This window comes from Moschus berezovskii, chromosome 14 (assembly GCF_049115385.1).
Source record: "Moschus berezovskii isolate FMDL1 chromosome 14, NW_MosBer_1.0, whole genome shotgun sequence".
NCBI classification, from domain to species: domain Eukaryota; kingdom Metazoa; phylum Chordata; class Mammalia; order Artiodactyla; family Moschidae; genus Moschus; species Moschus berezovskii.
The window spans coordinates 58,391,175-58,413,240 of NC_142473.1; the positions used below are offsets into that span (position 1 = coordinate 58,391,175).

At 50.3% G+C, this 22,066-nt stretch overlaps 1 protein-coding gene across 1 annotated transcript in view; it reads right to left on the bottom strand.

Annotated features, from left to right (window-relative positions):
- Nucleotides 1-22,066, bottom strand: part of MAP6 (microtubule associated protein 6) — an 80,689-nt gene that overhangs the window by 7,279 nt on the left and 51,344 nt on the right. Inside the window, exons 2-3 of the mRNA XM_055423701.2 lie at nucleotides 14,439-14,652; nucleotides 11,611-11,810 (exon numbers count right to left, since the gene is read on the bottom strand). Coding sequence (XP_055279676.2) covers nucleotides 11,611-11,810; nucleotides 14,439-14,652 — 414 coding nt within the window. The remainder of the gene's footprint in view (nucleotides 1-11,610; nucleotides 11,811-14,438; nucleotides 14,653-22,066) is intronic.

The following is a 22,066-nucleotide window of genomic DNA, read 5'->3' on the forward strand; positions in this document are numbered from 1 at the left end:
CTGTTTCTCTTTATTCTATCAATATTTGATGCTTTTTCTTTTATCCATTCATTGCACCAAGTTTGCTGAGCCTGTGCTCTGGGTTAGGCCATGTGCTGGGGGGCACAGGCAGGCATGAGGGAGGCGGGAGTCCCCCCCTGTGGGGACCGCACCACGAACCGTGTAAAGCTCCCAGTGCGCCAGGACCACCAGCCTTGGCTCCAAGCCCTCATCTGCCTGTGTCTCTCCAACCAGAGAGGCCTAAGTTCCTTCAGTGCAAAGACATCACTGTGCTGGGCAAGTCCTCCCTCTCTGGTCCCAGAAAGCACAACTCCGCAGAACTGATTCGAAGGTGCCCGGGCTGGAAGGACAGATCTGAGGGTCATGGGGTCTCCTGAACTTGTGCTGCTGTCTCCCCACCAGCCAGCCCCAGCCACTGCCTGAGCTGCTCAGGTCTGGGGGGTAGGGCACACACCTGCATGAGGCAGCCCACCCTCTGTGGCCAGAACCCTGAGTAGAAGCCTGGATTTCTGTCAGCTCCACTCCCTCCCATCCCTGCCCTGCTCTGGATCCTGTGCTCTGGGGTCACCCTTCCAGAGAATGCCCTGTTGACTGACTGGTATGTGAGGATAGTTGAAAGGACAGCAATTGTGTCCGTATCCCTGACTTCTCCGGGCAACATGTGCCCCACCGCAGCTCAGAGCCCTCACTGTTCCTACTGCTCTCCTCACTACACATCTCGGTTGGCTCCCTTCCTTTGGAAAGTGTGACCCCAGAACTGAAAGGGATGTCCCCGTTAGGTCTCCAAACAGCACACCCCTCCTCTGCCCCAGCACCTATACCTCCATGGATACAGCCCCTGCTGCTGTCTCTCAGGCACAGCAGTCCTGCCACCAGCACCACCCTCCTCAGCAACTAATGGTTCCGTTTCAGGGTCACTTCCTGAGTGAAATCACCCTGACCCTCTACCATCAGGGGTCAAATACCCCTTCTCCTGTGTCCCCGCTCTGTTCCCATGCCCTCACCTGGACACAGCAGCTCCCATCAGGTCAGCTGTCAACAGTTTTGAAGCTGCCTCTCCAGAAGGGGGCTCTTAAGGGAAGAGACCACATCTGCATCATCCTCTTTCCTCTCTTTCCCTCCCTCCCTAGCTCCTTCCCCATCCCCCACCCTCCCCTCCTTTTTACTCCTTCCATCCTTCCATAGGGCTTCCCTGATACCTCAGTGGTAAAGAATCCGCCTGCAATGCAGGAGACCCAGGTTCGATCCTTGAGTTGGGAAGATCCCCTGGAGAAGGGAATGGCAATCCACTCCAGTATTCTTGCCTGGAGAATTCCATGGACAGAGGGGCCTGGCGGGCTACAGTCCATGGGGTTGCAAACAGTCGGACACGACTGAGCAACTAAACAATGCTTCCACAACATTTAATAAATGCCTCCTAAGTGACAGTCTGCTGACCAGTGCGGAGAGTTAGAGCGCCGCAGCATCCGGCTAGCACCACAGGAGGCCTCCACCGCAAATGGGGAGCTTAAAACAACAACAAAAACTCACACAAGATAAAATTCTAACAACTGGATTTACGTGATACACACATGCTTTCCTATTTTTAACTGCCTTAGCACCTTTTCTGTCCTCCCAAACTGCAACCTCTCTTTATGGTTTCTAAGACGACTTCATCATCAAGGTGGCACATTGTATTCTCACAGCAGCCCGTCACCCAGGCAGAATGGGTTCATATGTGTCCCTGTTTTCCAAAGGCAGAAGCAGGGCTCCAGAAAATCACATAGTCAGCCTGTTAATGCCAAGACCTTAACTGAGGATGACAGACTTGCAGTCAAGCTCTTTCCTTTCTGCAACAATATCCCTTAGGGATGTGACTTCAACCACAGAGATCCCAAATTTGTCTGCAGATGTCTGAACTAGGTCTGGCCTGACATAACTCTGGTTCTGCATGGTCCAGAAGGCTACAGTCACTGAATTCTACAGGTCCCCAGCTCCGAGCTCCCAACTGCATCTCCTGAGAGTTGCCCTCTGGGACTCCAACATCCAGCTCCCCTTTGCCTCGGCTCTTCCTGCATCTACTGCACGAGTTCAGTTCAGTTCAGTTGCTCAGTCGTGTCCGACTCTTTGCGACCCCATGGAGCCTCCTTAATTTACCTCCTGGTGTTCAGCAGACCCTGGCAAAGAAGATAGTCTCAGAAAGCTTGTACATCCTGGTCTAAGAATGCCCATCTGCACTCACACCTGTAAGCCCTACCTGTATGGCTGCCAGTTGATCAGCCTGGGGCTACACAGAGTCCATCTATTTGTGGCTTATCAGCACAGGAAGAGCAACTAGGACCATGGCTAGAAAAACAGGCTGCCACCACAAGGCTTAATTCTGGGCGGGAGCTGAGGGGGTGGGTAGCGGGTAGTAACTGTTTGAGCAAACTCAGCATCTGTGACCCTCATTTGACTCATTTTCCAAAGATGATTTGAGTATTTAGGGTCACTGAAGGCTTTGGAGCAAGGAAGGGACAGGATGAGGAGATCGCTCTTGCAGGAATTCTTTACATTAGGAATCCTAGAGATGGTCCCAAGTGCTGGACAAGGAATGGGTTTCGGTCACCCAAACCTGGCTCCAAATCCTGGCTCACCAGGTACAAGTTGTGTGACTTTGTTATCTAATCACTGAGTCTCAGTTTGTTTTTTTTTTAAATCTGTGAATGGGGATGGTGCCTACAACAGAGTCTAGCCCTATTGTGAGGATTAAATGGGAACAAGTGTTTAAGGTCAAACACATGCTCCTTCCCTTCCCCTGCTCCGCTCCGTCGCTCAGTCGTGTCTGACTCTATGCGACCCTGTGGACTGTAGCCTACCAGGCTTCTCCGTCCATGGGATTTTCCAGGCAGGAATACTGGAGTGGGTTACCGTTTCCTTCTCCAGGGGATCTTCCCGACCCAGGGATCGAACCCGGGTCTCCCGCATTGGAGGCAGACGCTTTAACCTCTGAGCCACCAGGGAAGCCCACTAGGTTGTGCCAACTCTGCCTTTTACAAAGTGGCACTAAACAGCTAGAGCAGATTCCTAGTTTGGATTTTTCTCCACCACTCCCAGGTCCCCTGATGGCTTCCACGATGGCTCAGATGGTAAAGAATCCACCTGCAATGCAGGAGACCTGGGTTCGATTCCTGGGTTAGGAAGATCCCGGTTTCTTTTTTTATTTCCTTTCTTTTTTCCTCCCTCCCTTCCTTCCCTCCTTCCTTCCTTTCCTTCTTTTTCTCTCTCTTTTTTAACTTGGCCACTCTGTGTGTGGCATCTGGGATCTTAGTTCCCTGACCAGGGATCAAACCTGTGACCCCTGCAGTGGAAGTTTGGAGTCTTAACCACTGGACCTCCAGGGCACTCCTTACTTTTCCTTTTTACTGTTAAATACCTTTTCTAGATATAACCTGCTAAGAACTAAATACATTTCCAGTTGTATAGTAGATGTTTTAAAAGCTTCCTTGGTTGTCTTAACACCAGGAAGGCTAAGTCAAGAGCACAGTTGACTGTCTTGAGCTATCATGAATCTGATAATCCTGCTAAAGACCCTTTTAAAAATGTGAGGTGCTGGACTAAGGCAGCCAGATGTAATGGCTCAGTTCTTGTCTAGCTGGGAACTTGCAAATCCATCTTTGTCTTTCTCCCCATCCCATCTAAAGCAGAGGATGGGTTCTCGAGCCATTGATCAAAAATTGGTTTGGTGTGTCCAGAGTGAATCAGTGAAAATGACCATGTAATTGCAGAAACAGAGTCCGCATGAGGAGAGTGATTGATAGGGTGCTCAGGGAGGAGGGGTTGGGGAAGGGTTGGGGAAGGGAGAGGGCAGCAAGAGTCAGTGCTGGAGGGGCTTCACCTCAAGTGGTTGCATGACAGAAAGAGTGGATTTGCCATGTGTTGCTCCAGCTACCACCACTCTGTTGGGGTGAAAGGTGGTAAGTAATGGAAAGTGGTGGTCAGCAAGCTACCCCCTAAATCAACTATGGCAAGGGTGTTCCAGAGGCCTTCTGGAAGTTCACAGAGGCCTTCGCATACAACCCCATGAGGCCCTCTCATAATAGTCCTCTGAATCACAAATACGATTTTCTCTTACCACCAGCTACCCCACACTGGAACCAAACAGATTTGGATCACACTATATCCCTTGCTGGCCAAACTCCTACTTTCTGAATCTTAGGAGTCACATAGATCTGGGTGGTGATGGATACCTGTATGCTTGTTATCCTCTTTGAGGCTCAAAGAAAGTAAGAAACTCAGCCAAGTTCACACAGCTAGTAACTAATAGTGCTTGGATTTAGAACCAGGACTGTTGGTGTTTGGAGAAGGAAATGGCAACCCACCCCAGTGTTCCACCGACAGAGCAGCCTGACAGGCTGTAGTCCACGGGGTCGCAAAGAGTCGGACATGACTGAAGCAACTGAGCACTGTCAGCTCTAATTCCCAGCCCGTATGTCTAAGACATGCCCCTTGAGGGATGCCTCTGCCATCTCGGAATTAGGAGCTCTGCACAGGGCAAGGGATGGGCTCAGCCAGCCTCTTATGATTACCCTCTAACCTCAAATCTGTGTTTATAAAGTGAGGACTGTTTAGGAAAAGCATCCATATAAAGTACAGAGGGGGCTGACCTAGAGTCTGGCCTTTCTAAAACCAGCCATTGACACCTCTGTGCTCTCCTGTTGCCATGACCTTTCTCAAAACCACCCCTGTAATATGAGCAGAGCCAGTTACTAGGCAGAATAAAGCCTGGTGGAGGCATGGTGGTGGGTATGGAGGCAGATGGTGAATATCATCATTCATTCACTCACTCTTCAGTCAACAAGCACTTTACAAGACATTTTCTGCAGGAGACAATGGGCCGGAAGCTAGGACTACAAAGATGAGCAGCAGGACTGAGTCCTTGCCCCGTGGGAACACACTCTTGTGGGAGGACACATACACAGATATGAGCAGACACAGTACACGCGCCAAGTTCCATGATGAAGAATACACAGGGAGCATCTTACCCAGCCTGGGAGGTTCGGGAAAGGCTTCCTGGAGCTGTCCCCTGAGCGGAGTCTTGAAGGATGAGTTAGCCGGGTGGAGAAGCAGGAGAAGGGCAATCTGGGCAGGTGGGGCGGCGTGGGTAAAGCATGGAGGTGAGAAGCAGCATGGTGCGTTGAGCAGACACAAGCTTCTGCAGGCCGAGAGGAGCCCACAGATGGTTTAAAGCAGGATGTGACATGGTCAGAACTGCATGTCCTATAGATCCCTCTGGCAGCTTAAACCAGTACCAGTGACAGCAATTTGTGTATCTCAGTATATGAAGCTCCCTTGGCCCCAGATAAGATGTCTGGATAGAGATAGATATAGATAATGCCAAATCAACCAGAGACCAAGGGCCACTTACATGAGGACAAGGGACAGAGAGTTAAGCTCAGTTCCACTGTTAGGAATAAAAAGCACGAGGTGATGGTCTCTGAGCAAAGCCCTCCACTGTCAGGTTTGGACACCAGTTTCATCTTGGTATCTCCAGTACCAAGTGTATTTTTTACGCATGAAAACTCTCGGAACATTCTGTATTCAATCACCGTGCATTGTAGTCACCTGGTCAGTTATTTCAGCACCCTAAGGAGCACACCTATACACTTAGCAGAGACAGCTGGTCAGTTCACTCAGGATGTCTGGGCCAGTTGTGTGTGAAGACCTGACCCAACTCTTACTTCCCCTCATTTGTATCTAGTTCCCAAGATTTAAAGGGGATCCTAGGTGAGCCTGCAGATGCCAGGACAGGGCCCCTCGAGGGAGGGAGGAATCCAACTCATCTGAACCCTGTCTCCCTTCAGGCTGCCCGCCCCACCTTGGGTGAAGGGGAGAAGCAGTCCAGGCTGTGACGCAGGCAGACACCCTTTCCCTCTGAGCTGCCTTGTCCTGTCTGTCACCTGGCATAAACACCTGCTCCACTACATCAGGAAGGGTCAGTGGGACCACACAGAAAGGAATGCTTTGTAAGCAATCAGTAAATATAAATTCTTAGAATGTTACTGTTTAGGTTGGTGGACTCAAGGTAATTCAGTAGCTGGAGTTCGATAAAAGCGTTCTTCTTAATCAGTGTTTGCCTCAATCCACTTCATATATTGTCAGAGATTATCAGAAAGATGAAGAGATGAAGAACGCAGACCTCTCCAGTACTGTACAGGGAAGGTGGAGGGGCCTGGAATGAGCTCTTCATAGCGTCCACTACGGGTTCCCTAGAGCCATCAAGTCATGCCATCCTCACTCCTCTCACCTGAGGTAGGTATTAGTGTCCCCATTTTCAGAGGAGGACACCAAAGCTCAGAGAGTTTAGTGAATGTCACAGACTTGCCTAGCTGGCACCGACTTCCATCCATGAATCTGGTAAAGGCCTAAGGGCACTGCCACTGTTAACCTGTATTCACATGCTGAGGAAGAAAACATGTGATGATGGCAATTCTGTTATTAGAGCTACTCTAGGATGGTCTAGTGTCATGAGGATTGATGCATTAATGGCAGCGGGATCGAGAGCTTTGCATCACGTGCCCAGTTCTGCATGATGGGAGGCTGAGGAGGGTTGGTTCCAGGCCTTTGAAACTGCTGCCTCTCCTGTCTCAACTTGGCTGTCACCACCATCAAGCCCACTGCTGTTCCTACCCGCTGTTGTCCTCAGCTGGGGCTGTGGTAGGGTCTCCCCTTAACTGTAGATAGTCCATGGCCCATGTCCTGAAAGAAACTTTCTACATCTGAGGTCCTGAAAACGTAAACTGCCCTAAGGCATTTTAGCAGGGAGAGAGCCTTGAAACCACCATGACACACAGAGGGGGTTCACAGACTTTGTTAAAGACTGGACAGTCCCTGTGAGTCTACAGGAAGCAGGCTGTGCATTTTTAAACCATAGTGGACAAAAAATGAGGGAAGAACTTCACTAAGAATGCACAAACTCTAAGGAAGGATTAAACTACACTTACAACTAATGTATTAATAGCATTGGGGACCTATTTCAAAATCAGGGGCTGGTTTTAACTTCGTTTGCGGTTTCAGAGAGGTGGTGATAGTAATGGGTGAGGATTTGCCTCCAGGGCTTGGGAAGCATGAGAGAGCACGGTGGAAGCGAGGTCAAGGCTCTGGGCGAGCCTGACCACTGGGTGGTTCCCACCTTCCTGCTTCTCCACTGCCCATCCTTGCCCTTTCTCTGACTCCGAGAAATCTCACCTTCTCCTGGGTTAATCTCAGTGCGTCGTCCTCTCTGCCTCTGTTTCTACCTCTTCTGCCTTTTCAGCTCTCTCAAGCACTAGTTTTGATTAAAAAATTCTTAACTGATCAAAAGAGAGTTAAATAGTATACTTTTATGTGTGTTTTATTATTGAACAGTATTTTGCATTTCTGCCTCATACAAAAAGCAGGCAGGTGGGTGGAATGTTTTCTGTTCATCTGGAAAACAAATATATAATATTTTTTTTTCCATATATGTGACCCTTGATTATTCTGACCACAGCTCCTCCCCAAAGCCCAGATTTTGAGAACCAGCAACAGGATGAGACCCAGTCTAGAGCTCCAGGCCGAGAGCAACAGAGAACTTGTGGCTGGTGCCCGGTGTGAGGGTGAGGGTGAGCAGCACAATGGTAGGAGCATGCACAGGCGGGGTACTAGCTGGGGTGTGGATGGAGACCCTGGTTAGTGACCCCAACCCCCCGCCATGGCATCAGGATGTACACACTGCCCCGACCCTCCCCGAAAGAACCACTCCCCAGGACTGAGCTCGCCTGGTGTGGGGCCCCCACACCTCTGTTTCTGGCCAGCCCTGGCTCTGTCCACTTGGGCACCACCTGCCCATCCACTGACACACAGAATCTGCTAGAACAGATTCCTCCTTCGTGTCTCACTGTGGAGGTGGGGGTCTCAGCCATCCTGGTTCTCCGGGCACAATGCCCAGCACATGATAGGGATTCAATCAACACGCACTGGAAAAAGGAAGTGGGATCCTGAAGTATAGAATCTTTCATCTCTCGTTTCAGCAGAAGGATATCAAGGTGGGCACCCTTGGCCCTGGTTCTGGAGTGCCCATGCTTCTGCTCTCCCGCCTGTAGGCCAGCCCCTGCATGCCCACACATCCATACCCCACCCACTCTCCAAGGTTTCCCCACTCATCGTGAAGCTTTCTGATTCTCCATGCCCGGTGGGAAGAATCCTGACCTCCATCTGAGCTCCCCACTACCTGCTCTGTTGTTACCTTGTTTGGATTCTCTTATGGCAGTTTCCACACTCCCGCATTAGGTACACGCCAAGACTGTCACCCCATAACCCACAAAGTGAACTAGCCCCCAGGGGGTGGAGCCTCCACAATGACCAGATTAAATGAGTATGGGAAGGCATTTCTGCCATCCCTTGGGAGGAGAAAAATCAGAACAGACAGTCCTGCGGGTTGATAGGAAGAGGGTGGGGGCCAGGGGCCAGCCTCCCAGCCTGGCAAGGCTTTGCTGGCCACTCACCTCCAGCAACAGGGTATCAAATCGTTACACTACCTTGTTGGCCACTGGGTCTCCTGGTCCATCGTCGCCTTTCCCAACACTTAGCTCTGACTGCTTGCAATTAGTATCTGAGAGGCAAGTATCTAAAAGAGTCAAGCTGTGTTATGGAGGACCCCCAGAGAAACTGCAGGGCACAGCTCCTCTTGGGGAGAGCAGCTCAAATGGCAAAAGGTGGTTCCTTCACCTACTCAGCTGGGCCTTACCAAGGAAATAAGATCAAGAAAGTGGTGTTCGTCTTTAGCATTTATTTATAATTGGAAAAACTGTTTGTTTGTTTGTTTCTGAGCAAGCACAGACCACAAGCACGGCACAATCAATTGGCTATACATGAATATTTTGTCATTTTCTTACTAACAGCAGGAATGAAATAGCACCAAGAAAGGTGTGCGCTACACATACATAGACAATCTGTGGTACGCAACAAAACCCAGGCCACAAAATCGTAATTAGATGCTTCAGGTCTGCCTTGAGAGCAAAGGCATCATGGGAGCACCAGCGGAAAAGGTACAGCGTTAAGAACCCGATGCACAGCTGCAGGGATCGGGTTTGCGGGCGAGTGAAGCAGAGGGTGGGGAGGCTCCAGTCCTCGCTCTTTCATCAGAGGGGTTCAGGGAACCACAGGGAAGTGTACAAAAATGGGCCAAACAGGCATTTGAAGCTTGGCTGCCTTCAGAAAGGCAAGGCCGAAACACTGCTTATGAGGCTGCAATCAGTTTCAGTCAGCATGTTTGGGATGCAGAACAAGACCGACTGTTTTATTTGTAAACAGCAGAAATCAAAGGAGGTTTCTTGCCAGTGAAGTGACACATTCAAGAGTCAAAGTGAACTACCAATGGATTTTCTCAGCGGGAGGTGCTAAAAAGATGGGGAGACTAAAGACGTGAAGAGACACCCTACAAGTCATGGAAAGCCTCAGGTGGGGCAGGGAGGAAGCTGGGTGCCTGGGGCTGCAAGGGGGCAGGAAACACTACAGTTTGGACAACACAAACTTGGATCAGACACAGGGATAAGTCCTATGCACCCTGGCTGTGGTGGAGCCAGATTTATACACACTACCCATGACGGCCGGCCCCCTGTCAGGCACACAGGCCTTCAACAATCGAATGTTGAGGGAATGGTCCCTTGTGTGATGTAAAGTTTGGTTTACTTGATCTGAAAAGAAAACCAGATGACTATTCCATGGAGAAATTCAAACTGTGGCTAACATCAACATGTTTGATGAGTACCAGATATCTCAAGAGAACCAAGGTACATGGGTGAATTTCCTGGACAAAGTTAAGGTCATGTTGATGGAGCTCTCTGACATTGTTTAGGCCAGCTAGCAAATCCCCGAATCCGTACTCAGATCTACTCTAGCCCCTTCCATCGAGGCATCCAAATCTGTGGTTCGCAAACACTGACACTCACTCACATCTTGCTTCCTCAGTACTTCATCCTCACAGTTCCTTCTCTGGAACTTCTCTGGAACTGCCTTTCGGAAGATGGCAGAAAGGCCTGCCCGGCCCAGTGCTTTGTTTCTGTAGGTCCTGTCCTCTTAGGAAATAGGGCCTGCATAGTGAAGGCTCAATTAATTTACAAGAGACATATTGATAAGCCCAAAGGAGACAAATAAAATGGTGTAAATGGGGATTTTGCTGCTTGAACAGTCAGAATATGAGAGAGCTTGTGGAGGCTCTATTTCCTCCAACCTGAAGGACCTAACGGGACTTCTGAGGTAGGAAACTGTGAGGACTTCACTCTTCACCACTTTCAGGACAAAAGAAAGGTACTTCTGAGGAGGCTGGCGTCACACAACAGCCCAGCAATTTCAGAAAGCTGGCGACAGGAAGCACCCTGCATACATGAGAAAGGGCACCAAGGAACGCACACGCCATGGGGTTTGCAAATGTAATTGTTCTGGTAGGTATATGGGGTCTTTCCACGACTCCCTGACTAATGCCCACAACGCAACGCAAGCACAGCTGGGGCGGCACTGCCACCCGGCTGCTTTGGCCACACAGACACAAGACACACAATATAGGGGAGAGTTGCCTTTCTTCAGGAATGAGGTAAAAAAAAAATCACCAAGCAGGGAACGCTCCTCGTCTTAGGCTAAGTCACAGGAATCTCCCAGAACCCGAAGTTCAGCACGTTCCGTCCTCTCCAAGAAACAGAGCAAGAACAGTCCAGGCAGGGATAGTAACCACTGACAGAGTAGCCGCTATGTCTGCTTCCTGCTGTGTGTTTCTCAGAAGCAAGAAAGCCAGACTCTAAATACACCATCGTTACGCCTTGAATTTCCTTCCTCCAGTCCCCCGTAACCAGTCACTTTGCAGAATCAGCAGCGCTGGATAGGTTGGGGGTTAACAGGAAAACAGCCTCATTTCTGCCACCTTCCTATGATGTCTGGAGTGTGCCTATGACACCTAACTATTCTGCCCTGGCCTCGTTTTGGTTATCACATCTCTTACTCAGCATACAGTTCAAAGCCCACTAATAGGAAACTAAATGTAGTCACCTCTTTCAAGCAAAAGACTCTATGAAAAATTACTTAACAAACACAACTCATTTTACTGAGATTAAGGCCAAAAAACTTTTTTTGTTGCTTTTTAAAAAATATTTCCACAAATCTTGTCAATTGTTGAAGCCCAGGTCAAGCTTCTATAGCACATAATAACTCTGTGAATTTTGGAAAAGAACACCTTTACCTAAGTTCAAAATTGATCACCGGCGCAGACGCTGGGGAGGAACAGGAGGAGGATGCCCCACATTCATGTTGAAGCATCAGGACAGTTCCTCTGGTGTCCTCCCGCCTGCCTCACCAGGCATGCCCACCCCTGCCCGGAGGGAGGCACTGCCCTGCAAGCCGGCCGCTGACGGGTCCAGGGGCCCCGTGGCGTGGCCCTGTCTAGATTTGGACAGGAGGCAGGTCGCCTGGTCTCTGAAATAGGATCCCCCTGCTCAGAGAAACCAAAGAGCTCCTAGAACATTCAGGACCCACGCAGACGGGAAGCCTCTAATCAATTTTGTGGCCTTTTTTGTTGATTAGATGAAAGAAAAAAAAAAGAGTAAAAAGAAGAGAAGAAGAAAGAGAAGTGCAGTGCATTACTCTTTAGCCTCAGCCAGCTTATTGTTCATCTCTGCGCTCTGCTCCTTGTCTGCGGCGGGCGGGGCGGTGCGCGCAGCCTCCGCGCTCTTCTTCTTGGATGCCCGGCCCGACGCCCCCTGCTTGTCTTTGGCCTTCCTCGGGGGCTTATGGCTCACTGAGGTCTTTTTTGGTTTGGAACTCTGGAGGCTAGGTTTCTCCACCTGCACGGAGACACAGACCGCAAACAGAAACACAGAAGGGGTGGGATTTGGAGAGAGAATTTAGAGAGAAGATGTGATTAGTGAAAAGATAACCTTAAGGAAAGCACAGGACTCTGAGAAGCATGGCATGGAAAGCCCCTTTGCTGATGCCTGGTCACCTGGCATCTCTCACCTGGAGCCCCTGGTCCCCTGTTCTAGCTGCCCTCTTGCTAGCCACTCTGGCTCCTGATGCCAGCTCTGGCCCCCATCCCCCCCGCTTCCCCCACCCCAGGCACTGGACTGTATTTCTGGGCTGCTGCCCCTCCCCGTGGGAAGATTGTACTTCACTATCCTGCTCAACTCAGGCAGGCACAGGAGTGGCTTTAGTCAATGAAATGTGAGCAGAGGTGACGAGTCCCCCTCCAGATAGAAGGCCAGGAGTCAGCCCACGCTTCCCAATGAACTCCTTTCCTTTGCCACAGAGAGGCCGCTCCGCACCCTGAGTTTCAGCCTGAAGGGGTGTGGACGTGGAGAGCTGCAGCCCTCCCACGGTGGACACATGGTAATAAGAAATCAACCTTTGTTGATGGAAGACATCAGGATTCTGGTCTTTAATTCACAGCAGCAGCCGATCTTCCCTGTTTCTGAGCTCCGGTGGACAGACGTCCTCACTGAGAGGCTTGGGCAGGCAGTCTCGCCCAGTGAGGCCTTCAGCGCTGCCCAGCGTCCCCTCCTTCTCCCTGGCTGGCTCCCTAGATGGTCTCCAGAGCTGCCATTCAAGCCCACTTCACTGTTCCCAAGCTTTCTCTGCTAGTTCTTCCCCCTGATCCCTAGAAGACGGCTGTGGCTTTTCTTTCTCAAGAATGCTGGGCCACTGGATATGGTCCCCCAATACGTTACCCTCCTCCCATCCATCTCTGGATTTCCTTTCCCCAATCTTCCCTCCTTCCTCCACTCAAATCTTCTTTTGCCCAGAGCCAACCCTATATCTCGGTCCCACTTCATCTGCAGAAGGGGGACAGAGATGATGCGGGGTCTTACTAGCTGGGTCATCCACTCAATGAGGTTCAGGGGCTCTCAGTCACTGTCAACCTATAAATAATATCATCCTGGCTTGCCTAGGCCTGAGGACTTTCATGGAATATGGAACCATTAATGTTATAGCTGGAGTAGTCCAGGCAAACTGGTTTGGGTAATTCCCTTACCTGTAAACAAGTCCTGGACCAAAGAGGAAACTCCGCTGGACTGCAAGACTTTAGGGCAAAACAGAGCAAAGGCTACATAGGTTTTCAGACTTTTTCTGCTATTATAGAAAGGAGAGCTGATATTTTCATGATTCTGTGTGGCTTGATATCATAGAATAAGTTATGGCATGTGTGATTCTGGCTGCAACAGCAGAATGTCCAATAGGATTTTCTCCGCTCATGATTGCACATCGGGATACAAATAAGGCAAAGCATTGTTGGATGGCATCACCGACTCAATGAACATGAGATTGAGCAAAACTCTGGGAGATGGTGATGGACAGGAAAGCTTGATGTGCTAAAGACCATGGGGTCACAAATGGTCAGACATGACTTAGTGACTGAACAACAATTGTCTTTATAGGAAAACACCTGAATCCACTGTATCTTACTTAGAAATGAATATCATTCACAAACTGTTCATCATAGTAACAAATTACTTGGAACACTGATGTGACAGGTGTGTTCTGACAGACTAAGGATTGCTGCTGGATGGAGGGAAAGGATAGGAAAGAGCAGGTGATTTTCAGGGACTCGGGAGGTGAGAAAGTGTCCAGTGATTGGAGCAGAGGATGAGGCAGAGGCTGGGTGGGAAAGAAGTCAGGCGAGGATGCCCCATGTCTGCGCTAGCCCTTCAGGGGCAAAAGCACAATTATTTTAAGACAAGGGGGTTTAAGGCTCAGGTGAGATTTTCTACCATTTCTTTCTGAGTTTCTCAAAATCAGAAGCTAGTTCTCTGGAAATCTAACAGTTTTTAAGCTGTTTTCATTTTAGGTAATGTGTGCTCAGTCGCTCAGTCGTGTCCTACTCTTTACGACCCCATGGACTGTAGCCCAGCAGGCTCCTCTGTCCATGGGACTCTCCAGGCAAGGATACTGGAGTGGGTTGCCATTTCCTATTCCAGGGGATCTTCCTGGCCCAGGCATCAAACCCTTGTCTCTTGAATCTCCTGGATTGGCAGTCTCCTGAATTTACCACTGACCCACCTGGGAACCCCTGTTTTAGGTAATGTTCCTTTAGAAATTCCCTTTTGATTTAGCAAAGGTTGGGTTTCCCTTTTGGCTCAGCTGGTAAAGAATCTGCCTGCAATGTGGGAGACCTGGGTTTGATCCCTGGGTTGGGAAGATCCCCTGGAGAAGAGAACGGCTACCCACGTCAGTATTCTGGCCTGGAGAATCCCATGGACTGTATAATTCATGGGGTTGCAAAGAGTCAGATAGGACTGAGCAACTTTCACTTTCACTTTCCCGGTAAGAAGCCATTCTGTCTCTATGTGCTAAGATGGAAAGAAGGGAATTTAAGGAAGCCCTAAGGACCAGAGTTGGCAGTAGCCCCGCCCCCATCTCTGCTACCATTAACCCCTCCATGCCAGACTGCTGATGGGTCCCCAGAAGATCTGTCTCACCTTTGGAGGTTCCTTGAAGGGCTCGCTGTAGAGGCTGCGTATTCTTCTGCGATCAATGACCTTATTGTCAGCTGGGGTTGGCTTATTGGCCTCCCCTTTGAACTGGGCACTGTAGCTGGTCTCATGAGCCATCTTATCATCTGGGGGCTTGTACTGGGGCTTGGCTTTTATGGGTTTCACAGGCTTGATGTCCGTCCATGCTCTGAATTCATTCCTGCAAGTCAAAGAAAAGCTAAGTGATTTGATACATCCTCTACCTGGCAGCAGGGCCTTCTCTCTGAGCTGCAAGCACAGCAATCCCTCTGCTAGTGCCTGTCTTTCTGACTGATGTGTGGATGAAGAGTGAACTCTCTCTCCTCTTGCATAAATGTAAGCATTCCTTCTGGCCCAGTCAAGGTAGATTGTGGCAACAACAGTAGTACCTCAGAGAAAGACTGCAGGCTCCCAGTTCCCACTGCGTGATCACGGACAAGCAGTTCTAATCTTTGGGTCTCCTTTTTACAATATCTAAAATGAGGCTGAGGAAAATAAAAAAGATCAAAAACTAAGATCACGGCATCTGGTCCCATCACATCATGGGAAATAGATGGGGAAACAATGAAAACCATGACAGACTATTTTCTTGGGCTCCAAAATCACTGCAGATGGTGACTGCAGCCATGAAATTAAAAGATGCTTGCTCCTTAGAAGGAAAGTTATGACCAACCTTGATACTATATTAAAAAGCAGAGACATTACTTTGCCAACCAAGGTCCATCTAGTCAAGGCTATGGTTTTTCCAGTAGTCGTGTATGGATGTGAGAGTTGGACCATAAAGAGAGTTGAGTGTCGAAGAACTGATACTTTTGAAATGTAGTGTTGTAGAAGACTCTTGAGAGTCCCTTGGACTGCAAGGAGATCCAGTCAATCCTAAAGGAAATCAGTCCTGAATATTCATTGGAAAGACTGATTTTGAAGCTGACACTCCAATACTGTGGCTACCTGATGAGAAGAACTGACTCACTGGAAAAGACCCTGATGCTGGGAAAGATTGAAGGCAGGAGGAGAAGAGGACGACAGAGGATGAGAGGGTTGGATGGTGTCCAAACTCGATGGAGATGAGTTTGAGCAAGTTCCAGGAGTTGGTGATGGACAGGGAAGCCAGGCGTGCTGCAGTCCATGGGGTTGCAAAGAGTTCGACAGGACTGAGTGACTAAACTGAACTGAAAATGAGGCTGAAGACTCAATCTTCAGTCATTTATAAGTTCAGCACATATGACCCAATGCTGCTGTATATGAGGTGAGAGAGTTGGTGACTGTTACATGGACGGTGTGCCCGGTAGGTTGTGGCCAAACAAAAACTGCCAGTTCTGTTCCTTCCTTTGTTGTGATGAAGACATTCTGTAACCCTGAATCCTTAAAGTTTATTCCTCCCTGTGATAGCAGAGGGCTTGATTTTTGTGTGCTGCCTGAAACTTAACAATCTCAATCACTTTAGATGAAAATCCTTATGAAATGTCTAAACACCTGCAGATCATAAGCGAAATGTACTGAACACAACTGGATGTCACCATGAGGACCTGTGTTGGGATATATGATGTATAGGAGAGTTTTGGTGGGGTTGGTGTAAATGGCTGTTGGTTCTTACCGTACGTGATCCCCATCTGCTGCTTTTTGCAGTCAGTATGTCAGGCTGCTTGCTCATAGCACTCTCTCTCCTGATTTCTGATCTGTTACAGGACTGGAGAGGAGATGTTGACAATGTTCAAAACAGGGTAAAAATTAATATTGCTGCTAATGGAGGCCATCGGGTCTGTCTTGTTTGTTGAGTGCAAGACATTGAGTGCCTAAGCTCTGTGGCTCTGAGGTTTTTATCAGGTTTCCCTTCATTTGGGGCCATGAGAAACTGTGGGAGAGGAAGAGCCAGTGTAGGACTATCTGTCGAGTTAGGTTCTCCAGTGCCCTCTCGCATCCTCATGGTAACTCCCTCCTTCGGGGCTCAGACATGAGTGCCACCAACAAGACGCCCCAGGGGACAGCAGAGAGAGCACTCAGGCTGTGATGGAGACACACGAATTCTAGCCCTGGCTCTACCTCTAGGTAGCTGCTGAGCAGGTTGCTCCCCTCCCTGAGTCTTAGTTTCCTCGTTTGTCAGAAAAAAAAGACTGACCAGATGATGTCCTTATAATGTCCTTCAGGCTCTGAGGCTCTCTGAGTTGGTAAAACTGGTTTGGCAGTACTGAGCTGCACCCTGGTCATTTGAGTTTCTGAGGGGCACAGGCTCACGTGTGAACAGAGAGACTACAGTTTCTTAAGAGACCTTCCCCAAGCTTCAGGCTCACCTTTCCAGTGCAGCTGGGACCTGCACCTAGATGCCCCCACCAGCTCAAACTCAGCATCCCTAGAAGCAAATCATTTTGTTTCCCCTGCCAAGTTGTCTCCTCTTCTTGGATTTCCTCACTGCTCCTTCTCACTCACTCACCCACCATTCACTCATTCATTAAACATTTACTGACTGCTTAGGTCTGCTTAGGATGCTGAGCTCAAGGTGTGGGAGTGCGAGGGATGGGAGGACAGTAAGTGAGGTTCCGTGTGGGAGAAGGGTCTGGGAGCCCAGGAGCTCCTGGGCCAGGTTGGGAATTGAAGGACAGGTTCTGAAGGGAATCACAGAGGTTGGCAGGCAGCTGACCGAGAGAAGGTGTGGGTTCCGGGTAGGATGACAGCACACAAAGAGGTGCAGCCCCCCAGGGGGATGCGTGGGAAGCTGGGGTGACCGGGCTGAAACCTGGTGGCGACATGAGAGGCTGGGTAGGTCATGAAGTTCCTGCCCGTCTTGCCGAGGGGATGGTCTGGACTGTAACATGGAGATGCCAAACAAGTTCATGGTGTATGCGGCCACATTCCTTTTGGGGAAGAGAACTTTGGAAGCAGTGTGAATGGGGACAGAGCAGAAGGGTGGGGCTGGAGGCCAAGAGGGCTGTGCAGTGAGCTGGGAGGAAAGCAGAGGCCTGCTTTGGGAAGGCGGGGGTGCTTGGAACACAGCGCAGAGGGGATGGGCAGGACTTGAACTCCGCTGAGCTGGGGGAGGCCAGGCTCAGAGAGAGATTTGGGCGTTTGTGGGATGGGGTGGGGGGATGTTACCCATGAGCCAGGGAACCTTGGAAGAGAGGGGATTTAGGAGGAGGGTTGAGACCCTCCTGATTCTGTTAACAGCGGCACCTACTTAGCTTCTAGAGAGCTTTTTGATCCTTCTCCTCTACACCTCTGTAGACTCAACCCATTACCACAGCCTGACTTCTGAGCCATTCTGTCTCTACAACAGGCCCAGCTCTGGCTCGGGTTGTAGCTGGGGCTCTGATCGCTATTATCTGCCTGAGGTCCCAGGCCCTCCCTCCTTCCTTCCACCCTCAGTTCCAAAGCCCTGATACTTGGCCCAGGTCTTCCGGTAGCCAAAGCAATAAGAACTTGGCTCCCAAAATATGACGGCAGAAACCTGGGTTCTCTGCTCCCACCTCTGCCTGCTTGCTACAGAATGAGGGCTGAGGTAGGTATACACTGGCCCTAAGCACTGTTTCTGGGTCATCTCTCCTGGGCCGGCCTTTGCAGCTTTCTCTCTGCAGTGGCTGGCAAAGGTCTCACTGTGAGCATTATCAAATGTGTCCTTGAGGGGACAGCTCGGTAACCCTGGTCTTGAACAACTTTGGTACATCATCTCTATGTGGGATGTGTTAATGAGTCTCGTAATAAGTTCACCGCAGTTATGACAGGCTATTAGGTCTAAACCCAAATTTTATTACCTAGAACTTTCTTTGAACCTTCCACAAAGCCTTCCCCAGCCACATGGAACAACTAATCATATGTCATAAAAAAAGAATTACGTACCATTCAGTAGTTACCTCTTATAAGCTGGAAGATTGTTTTGTTTATTTTCTATAATCCTTACAATGACTTTGAAAGGAGGTAGTATTATTTTCCCTTTTCTGAAAGAGGGTCACCAAGGCTCAGAGAGGTTAAGTGGCTTGCATAAGACCACACAGCTGGCAAATAACAGAGCTGATTCTCAGCCCAGGTCCGTTGGGCCCCAGAGCCCACCTCCTTCCCACTGCACTTGGACAATGTGCTGGAGCTGCAGCATGCCCAAGGCCTCCGCCTGGGCAGGGTTGGGCCTGCTGTCTGCAACACCCTGGAGGCTTTAAATGACACAGACTGCACAGAGAATACCTGTGCTCCTCTGGCCCTCAGATGCTCCACCCAGAGCAGTGTGGGCCACACTCCCAGGTCAGTCACATCTGTGTCTCTTGCCATGAATTTCATGATCCCCTGTAAGCATCAATTCCCCTTTCTGTGCAACTAGATCTCCACTTGTTCATTCACTCATTCATTTGTTTGGCATTTGCCAAACTCCAGCCATGGCATGGCACGTGGCCCACAGAGAGGAGGAAGCCAAGGTAGAGGTCTCTACAGTTGAGTGAGTCAGGGTTTGTCCATGTGGGATCCCAAGAAAAACCAGAATGAAGCAAATGGGACACAGTCCAGAAGGAGAGAGGAGAAAAGATGCTCTGTTCTAAGGGGTTAGGTGGGGAAGGGGGCACTGAAAGATGCAGATGGAGAAGTGGGTGGGGGGAATCGGGCAGCCGTGAGGTAAGGGGGACAGGTTCAGAGGGCAGGTGAAGCGCTCAGGGAGTGGGTGGGTGGGGCTCTCAGAGGGACGGCAAGGTGGCTGGGTGGGCAGGAGCTGGGAGCAGGCTGTAAAGAGCCTGGAATGCCACACTGGATGCTTGTTTGAGGCCTGGGGAGCCGCTGAACACTGCTGAGTGAGGTGACTCACTGTTCCTATTCCTCCACTGACAGTATCCCCTCCTCTTGGACTGTCCCAGTTTTATTCTTCAAGGCCCAGTTCAGGGCTCTGCTCTTCCAGGAACCCCTCCTGGATTTCTCAGTCCCAAGTCTCCCAGTTCTTGGCTCCTGGGCCCTATACTGTACTGTCTGACTCTGTGGTTACCCAGCAGTCTCACGATGCTTTAATTCTTTCATGATTCCATTTGTCTCTCTTGGGAGATAAGACACTTAAGAGAAAATTCAGAACAGAACTCTCCTTCAAGTCCAGTCTCATTTGCATGGCTGTAGAGCCATATTCTTTAACTTTTCCTATGGCAGACTGCAGGTTAGGGGCCTGGTTGGGTGAGGACCCCAGTCCCCACCTCCCTGCCAGGGCCCTTCCCTCACCCTGGGCCATCATTCAGAGCCATACTCCATGTCATTCCTATATTCTCCGTAAGACTGAAGGATTTGGCATTCAGTAGGCATTTACTAGAAACAGGTGTTAGTGGAGTTCCTTTCTCCTGGCCCTCCTCTGAGGCCCTCCTGCCCACCCAAATGGGGCAGTGCTTGCTCCTTGGAGACAAGAGAACATCGGAGACTTCCATCCAGTGTCCATCATGCTGAAATGATGATGGCGTCACCAACATGGCTCCTGCCCTCGCCAGAGGCCCTTTCCACCAGGTACCGAGCTCTGTTATCTGTGTTTCCCTGCTGCCCTGCACAGCACAGCAAAACATCCAAGAAATATTTGGAGATCAAAGAAAATCAAGTGTTCTGTTCTAATTCAGAGACTTGTGAAGGCTGCTTACATGTGGGGCTTCTATTATTACTTAAAGCGTTAGTTGCTCAGTTATGTCTGACTCTTTGCGATCCCATGGATTGTATCCTGCCAGGCTCCTCTGTCCATGGGATTTCCCAGGTAAGAATACTGGAGTGGGTTGCCATTTCCTTCTCCAGGGGATCTTCTCAACCCAGGGATCGAACTTGGGTCTCCTGCATTACAGGCAGATTATTGCTTAAACCACCTCCCCTAAAATCCATGAACTGCAGGTCTTAAGTCCTTATTGGGAAGAGTTTTCCTTCCTAGGGTGAACATGTGAAGTCACCCAGCTTGCATAGACTCCATCCTCCCTGGATGGATGGGAGGCACCCAGCACCCCGCTGAGTGAAGCTTCCCTGGTGGGAAAGGGGCTGACTGGGGGCAGCGGGAGCAGCCGAGACTTAAGGCAGGTAAGGAGAAGAAAGCTTAACAGACACTTGCCCAACACCTACTTGTTAAAAGGCTGAGCCCCTTAAGAATCTAGTCCTGCTTTAGCCTTTGAGCACCCTGAGTGGCCACTGTTATTCGTCCCATGCTGAGCATGAGGAAGGGACGCCAAGTCAGTAGAAGCTGGTATGTGGTGAGGCGGTTACTGGGCCGCAGTCTGCCTGGCTCAAAGGCCTTGTTATGTCTGCTGCCCTGCACTTGGGGATGCGTGTGTAACCCACCTCTAGCTCCTGGCAACTTGGCTCCCGACAGTAAACACAAGAAAGCACTGCCCTTCAGCCCATCTGGCGCACACTGCAGCGAGGCTCTGGGTAAACTGGGAGCCCCCCCCCCCCCATCTGCAGGCTGATGCCCTGGCCTCCTGGAGTTGTTCCTCATCTACAGCTTTTCCTGTATCAGGATGTCAGGAAGTCACGGGGACAGGAGGATCTAACCGCGTTGCCAAGGGCCCCCTGTGCTCGCCACAGCAGACCCCCAGATGGACCCCATGACTGGAGGGTCAGTGCCTGACTGATGTCCTAATAATCCCTGAAGGGGCAGAGAGGGTTTGGGACTATGATGTCTCTCCGTGGTGCGTCAGCTGCACAGAGAAGTGGCTCCACTACTGCGTTCAGATCTGGGCTTAAGGACTCCTTAAAGGACTCTGCTGATGGCTCCATGTGCTAGGAAAACCTATGGAGAAAGCCTGGGTTGGTCCCCAGGCCCTAGCCAGGGATGGCAAAGCAGGCCCAGGGTGTGCTGTCTCAGGGGAACTTGGTGGACAAGATGTTCCTGACCTGCTCCTTCAGGACCTTTAAATCCCAACCCAGTCATGTCCAGAGTGGCTGCTGAAGCAGGGCTTTTAGACTGTGCTAATCAGGTGAAGTTTTTAAAGGGGTCACCCTACCTTCACCTTCTCCCGTCCAGCTCCTCTGCACACCTCACCTGGGCCCTCAGCACCTCTTCTCTCTCCTGGACCTAGCATCAGAATCCTGGTCCCTGTCTCCTCATTCTGACCCACATGAGACGTGCTGCAGGGTAAACCTGACTCCAGCTCAGCTGTGGGCTCACTGCTCCCCTCTGGAAATACCTTAGCTGTTCCCAGGGCCCCAAAGGACCAAGTTCCCAGCCAAGGGCCCTTCTGGTTGCCACGAGTCACGATTTCTCAGGATGATATGCAGGGCCCTGTGATGTGGCCTGAGGTGACCCTTCCAGCTTCCTTTATCTTCATCCACTCCATCACTGAGTGAGCGTTTTCTGCGTGCCAGGCACCTTGTAATGCCCTTAGACTGCACTGTCCTATGCAATCCTCACAGGGACCCTGTGCCAAGGGGTCCATCACTGCCTGGGAGGACTCCATGGCCCATATCCCCAGACACAGACTGTGCTCTCCGGCCGTGCTGTTCCCCTTCCTGGCACGCTGTTCCCTCCACACCTCCGTCGCTGAAGCATTACATGACCTTCCGTGCCAGGCTGCAGTGCACTCCCCTCTAGGGAGTCCACAGGTTCATGCTGAATCCAGCCTGCCTCCTCTGACCTTCACCTCTTGGTAGCGCTCACTATGTTCTAGCTTGTCTGAGGC